The sequence below is a fragment of the Cucurbita moschata genome, unplaced genomic scaffold (assembly GCF_002738365.1).
Source record: "Cucurbita moschata cultivar Rifu unplaced genomic scaffold, Cmos_1.0 Cmo_Scf00050, whole genome shotgun sequence".
Lineage (NCBI taxonomy): Eukaryota > Viridiplantae > Streptophyta > Magnoliopsida > Cucurbitales > Cucurbitaceae > Cucurbita > Cucurbita moschata.
In genome coordinates, this window is record NW_019268566.1 from 1,025,895 (window position 1) to 1,031,894 (window position 6,000).

General features: G+C 36.6%; 1 protein-coding gene across 1 annotated transcript; it reads right to left on the reverse strand.

Annotated features, from left to right (window-relative positions):
• Positions 1-734: 734 nt before the first annotated feature.
• Positions 735-3,830, reverse strand: LOC111435780 (GATA zinc finger domain-containing protein 14-like). The gene is made up of 4 exons (XM_023073324.1): positions 3,496-3,830; positions 1,947-2,782; positions 1,728-1,811; positions 735-1,012 (listed from the first exon to the last, which is right to left on the reverse strand). Exons 1-4 carry the CDS (start codon positions 3,719-3,721, stop codon positions 860-862), a joined length of 1,299 nt encoding a protein of 432 aa, XP_022929092.1. The 5' UTR covers positions 3,722-3,830; the 3' UTR covers positions 735-859.
• Positions 3,831-6,000: the final 2,170 nt, after the last annotated feature.

Genomic DNA, 6,000 nt, shown 5'->3' on the forward strand with positions numbered 1-6,000 from the left:
ATATGTAATAACTTAATGTAATAGATGTTAGACGAACACGACTCTCCACAATTATATGATATTGTCCACTTTGAGCATAAGCTCTCATGCTTTGCTTTGGGTTTCTCCAAAAGACCTCATACAAATAGAGTTAATATTACTCATTTATAAACCCATAATCCTTCCCTAAATTAGCCAAGTCAAAAGGCATGTCAATGTCAAACACATCGGACATTATCACATCGGACATTATGAAAATTATGAAAATTTCGAAGGAAAATGTGAGATAGGACCACCAAAAACTGCCAAATAAGACTAAATCAATATTGGCCCCCCAAAAAAAAAAAAGCTGACGTGGCAAGCACCCACTGAATCCACGTGTCCATTCATATGCCACTTAATCACACAAAAAATTGAACCAGCCGCCGGCGAGTAAGTTAATCCACGGCCCTTGAAGACCTCAAGCCCGCCCTCCGCCGACGAAACCCGGACCGAGCCAAGAACTGGTGGCCCAGACTGGCTCAATTCGGTAAAAGAAAACATATTTCTAGATTTGCAATGGGTCGACCCGGACCGGTTTCTGCGGTGGAGACCGGAGCGAGGCGGCAGGGGTGCGGCGGAGCCTGTAATGAGAATGGTTTGATCCATTGCCCTGTTTGAAGAAGATGAAGTTTGAACTCCATTTTTATGGCCAATCATTTCAGTCGTGATTAAACATATTTTTATTAATTGATATAATATTTGGAACAGTAATATTTATAGTAGACAAAAACGTTACATATATCATAGCATATTATAAATAAATATATATAAAAAAAACTTTAGGAGTATAATTATGTACATAAATATATTTATTCTAAGCTTCTAGAGAGAGAGAGAATTAAGAATTTTGGTGGGAAAGAACATCAAGAAGAGAGATGGCCTCCGGAACGCTGAGCTCAAGCCGGAATTTTGGGCCGTCGTAGTGGTGAAGAATTGGCCTGAACGAGTCCTCCTCCAATGGCTCACATATTTCCCTTCTTATCACTCTCACCTGCACACCCCATTTCATACTTACTCGTCAAAATTACTATATTACCCCTCAATTCAAATTTTATCAACGTTTCGAAATTACCCTTTAAAAGTAGAATCATGATAAAAACGAATGTGATAGTGACTTGAAACTGTATGGCTATGTTCGATGTTCAACCTTAATTTTGGTTATGGATCACTATTACACGATTTCAAATCCTAATTTTCTTTCAATATTCTAACGAATTTATCGCTCAATAGCAACATTTTCAAACATCGTGTAATATAGCATTTAATTTTGAATTTGTCATACAAACTTTCAATTACATTTTAAATTTATTCATCTATCTAATTTCTTAAAAATTAAATTCATTTCAAAATTACCATATTACCCTTCATCTTTTATAAATATTTCATTACCATACTGCCCTTCATCTTTTATATTATAAACATTTCAAAACTATTCGAAATAGAATTACCATACTACCCTTTATCACTACCCTTCATCTTTTATAAACATTTCAAAACGACTCGAAATGGAATTACCATACTACCCTTCATCAAACATTTCAAAACTCCTCGAAATAGAATTCTTCTAGTTACACTATTTCAAATTCTAATTTTCATTCAATTATTTCAAAATTACTATACTACCCTTCGTTTCAAAAACATTTTTTTCTAATTGATAGCATTTAATTTTGAACAATAAATTCACACATATAAAAAGAAGTATATACCTGAGCAGGGAAACGGGATTCTCCCGGACATTTCTTGTCCTCCCAAGCCGTCGGATCAATATTTGTCCCTCCAAAGCTTACGGCCTGAAATCATTTAATTATTACTTTATTAATTAATTAATTAATTAATTAATTACTTATTATGAAATAATCTATTTTTCCCCCAATTTTTAAGCAGAAAAATGAAAAATAAAATAAAATAAAATAAAAAATCGGGACCTCGAAAACGCCGTGGAGTTGGTGCGTAGAGTAGTTGTACAGAAAAAGCGGCAGCCCCGGCGTTATGGCCCTAACCGAATCCCTATACCGCGGCGGCAGCCCAAACAGCTGCCGTTTCAAATTCTCCGCCATCGTCTCGTTATTGCACACGAACACATACCCCCCGATTCTCTCGTTCCTCGGCAGCGCCTCCGCCGCCGGCAGCGTCTTGAACCTCTTCTCCACCGTTCCGTTTTCGTTTTTCCCTTTATTCCCCTTCTTTCCCCCTTTCCCTCCGCCATGCTCCGCCTCCTCCCCGCCGCTTCTATAGTTCTTCCAATTCAAATTCCCGTTGCCGTTCGCCGGTGTCCCCAATTTGTAGTACAATCCCTTGCTGTAATTCCCTCCGCCGTTGCTAATTCCGATCTCCTTAGGGTTTTGGTTTTTCACCGTTGTTCCGTTGATTTTCCACCCGTCGTTGAATCCGTTGTAATCGCTGGCGGTTTTCGGCTTTAAACCGCTCCATAACCCGTATTCGTTTATTGGATCCTTGTTACTTGTACCCGACCCAATCGGGTTCGGCTTCGGGTTCAGAAGATTTGACCCGAGTCCTGGCTTGAAACTGTTCCACGTTCCGAAGTCGTTCACTAGATCGTTGACGTTGGTGTTGCCCGACCCGAGCTGTTTCGAGTTCAGGCTACTGCCTACAAGATCCGACCCGGTTCCTGCCTTGAATCTGTTCCACATTTCGTAATCGATCACCGGGTTCTTGAGGTTATTACCCGACCCGAGTGGCTTCGGGTTCGTGTTGCCACCTAGAAGATCCGACCCGAATGTCTTGAAACTGTTCCAGCCGTCTGATAAGACACCATAAAATTAGAAAGCAAAATATTAATTAAAGGAACAATATAATAAATAATAATAATTACAAATTTAGTCTCGGAACATTTAGTCATGTTTAATAGGTCTACAAAAGTTTTTTTTTTTTGTCGATCGAATACTATAGGGATGTACACGAGTTGGTGACCCGAAAACAGAGTTCACGACCCAATTCAACTCAACCCTTTATTCTCGAGTTTAGGTTAGGTCGTCCGATTATTTATTTTTAAAAAATTATACTCATGAACAATATATATTACATTAATAACTAAAATCTCATCAAATCAAATATCAAACATTCAATATCTCTGGACGATGAAGGTCCCACATCAGCTAATTTTGGAAATGATCGTGGGTTTATAATAAAATAATACTTTCTCCATTAGTGTGACGCCTTTTGAGAATCCTAAAGCAAAGTCACGAGAGCTTATACTCAAAGTGGACACTATCATACCAGCAGAGTCGTATTCGTCTAACATCATTAACATCGATTATAAGCGTCAAATTTAGGGTCCGTGGATTCATGAGACGAAAAAATAGTTTCAAATCATACCAAAATTTCAACCCAATTCAAACTTATGAATTGGGTTCGGTAGTTTGTGCACGTTATGGATCGGGTCATAAGAATTCAAATCACATATTGGAGTGAATTAAATTTATCATAACTCATCAACTTAAGCAAAATTATTACCGTTAGTAAAGGTGTTAGGGTTGGAGGCGAGCTTGGAAGTAGAGTTGGAAGAACCGAGCTCGGCTCCAACTCGAACATCGAACGAGTTATGGTTGTTGCGGGAGACAAAGGAGTTGCTCCAAATGGAATCATTGGTGGACAAATTGGCAAGGCCGGCGGTCTGGAGACGAAGCTGGTCGCTGAATTGCCAGAAAGACTGCTGGTTGCTGCTGTAATTTTGATCCATAACCGGATTTCTTCACCTCGGAATCGCCGAAAACAAAGAACAAAAACTAAACACAGGGGTAATTCGGGAATTATAAGAGAGAGAAAGGGAGAGAGTGGGTGTTTGAGGAGAGAGAGTTGGTGGAGAAATGGAGGATAAATAAGGGAAACTGGAGGGGGCAAAAGGGAAATTTCCTCCAAATGGAGGATGCCGCGGAAATTTCCTCGATATTTCTTTACGACATAGTCAAGGATGTCCATTGCTAGTCGATATTGTCCATTTTGACCCGTTATGTATCACCGTTAACTTCACGATTTTAAAACACGTCTACTAAGAAGAGGTTTCCACACCCTTATATTCCGTTCTCCTCTTGGATCTCGCAATTCACCCTTTTTGGGGCCAGCGTTCTCACTGGTACACCATTCAGTGTCTGGTTCGGATATCATTTGTAACAACTCAAACCCACCACTAACAAATATTGTCGAGTTTCTCATCAAGATTTTGAAATGCGTCTGCTAGGAAGAGATTTCTATTCTCCACTCCCACACTCCCACCCCTAGTAGATATTGTTCTCTTTGAGCTTTCCTTCTTAGGCTTTCCCTCAAGGCTTTAAAACGCATCTACTAGAAGAAGGTTTCCGCACTCTTATAAATGGTGGTTTGTTATACTCCCCAACCGATGTCGGACATGACAGAATGACTTTCAATTCTTACTTTTTTAAATTTAAATACCGAAATAAATATATTTAAAAGTTTTGAAAGTTTAAGGAAATATTTGAGACAAATCTACAAAGTTTACCACCGACTATCAAAGAACTGAACACATTTCTAATACCGACAACCGCTCGAGTTAATTTTTTTTATTTTTTTAAATTTGTGAGATCAATTAATTAAATAGGTTGAATTTTCATTTATGTTTGTTGAACTAATGCTTGAATGCTGATGTGAATGACGGCAGAAAAAACGCGTTTTTTATGGGGAGCGTGACACATCCACTCCTTGCTTTATTTCTTTATTTGTTATTCTTCACATTTTTATACGTTAATTATAAACTTTATTACAAAAAAAAACAAATTTTGTTAAATTACAAAATTACCCTTACTAGTTCCGGCTTATTCAAATTTATATTTATCTCCTATGGTATAAAAAAAATATGATTTACGTCACACTCAAGTAAATAAGAGATATATATTATAAAAAGAAATAAATGATTAAATTAACTTATTCAAAGTCCCACCATTAATTTTTTCTTCTTTTTTTAATAATACAGATTGAACCCTTCAAAATGGTGCAGTTTTCAATTACATTTAATACTATTAATAATTTCGATCTGTTATTGCCATTTAGTCCTTAATATTTTAAAAGTTTTGAAATTCACATATTTATTAATAAAATGATTGTGTACCGAGATTGAAAGTATAATTTGACTAATAAATTAGACTAAAAAATATTTTCCGTCCCTCCCTCTATAGAAATGTTGACTTAGTATTCAAATCGTCGATTTAGTCGATGTACAATTTAATTTATATAGTTTAATCTTAATGATTTAGTTCATATCATGTAAAATCATGTCAAATCGTCAATATTGTCTGTTTCAATCCGTTACATATGGTCGTCAGCCTCACAGTTTTTAAAACGCGCAAGTCAGGGAGATGTTTCTACCCCTTATAATAAATGTTACGTTTCACTCTCCAATCAATGTAAGATCTCACAATTCGCCGCCTACGGCCCAGTATTTTGCTATGATACCATTTATAACCGTCCAAATTTACTAGATATTGTCCTCTTTAAGCTTTTCCCTTTCAAACTTTCTCTCGAAATTTTACATAAATTACAAGTTTAGCCCCAAGTCTTGTATTGGACCTTCAATTTCCAAATATTTAATTATATTTATTATTTAACGGATTTAAAAATTTCGGGACCATATAATAAAATATTAAAAGTTTTAATTACACGTAGCATCCTGGAAAGAGTGCACCGCCGTGAAATAAAATTTGCTTAGGAGCTAAGTCTTGGAAGGGGATTTTTCAATTGACTTGACTGTCATGTCTGTGACAGTGATTTGTAAACGTGGCGTATAGCTATTGGGTGTTGACTGAATACTTTTCAAATGCGTGTTTATGTGGCGTAATGAGGAGCAGACTTGATGGAACTCTGGGCGGGACTGAGGTACACTATTATGTACTCCGGTTTATACTATTTTCAATTTTCTATTTTTATAAATATCAATAATTATGAATTTACTTAATTAACCTTAACATGAGGACAAGAAAGCTTGATTTTTTTTTTTTTTTTTTTTTT

What these genes read in the sequence shown, in the direction of transcription:
- LOC111435780 (XM_023073324.1), bottom strand. Translation starts at nt 3,721, where the DNA reads ATGGATCAAAATTACAGCAGCAACCAGCAGTCTTTCTGGCAATTCAGC. An exon ending in AACTCCACGGCGTTTTCGAG is followed by an intron (nt 1,812 to 1,946) that starts GTCCCGATTTTT and finishes AAATGATTTCAG; the next exon opens with GCCGTAAGCTTTGGAGGGAC. An exon ending in AATCCCGTTTCCCTGCTCAG is followed by an intron (nt 1,013 to 1,727) that starts GTATATACTTCT and finishes TGGGGTGTGCAG; the next exon opens with GTGAGAGTGATAAGAAGGGA.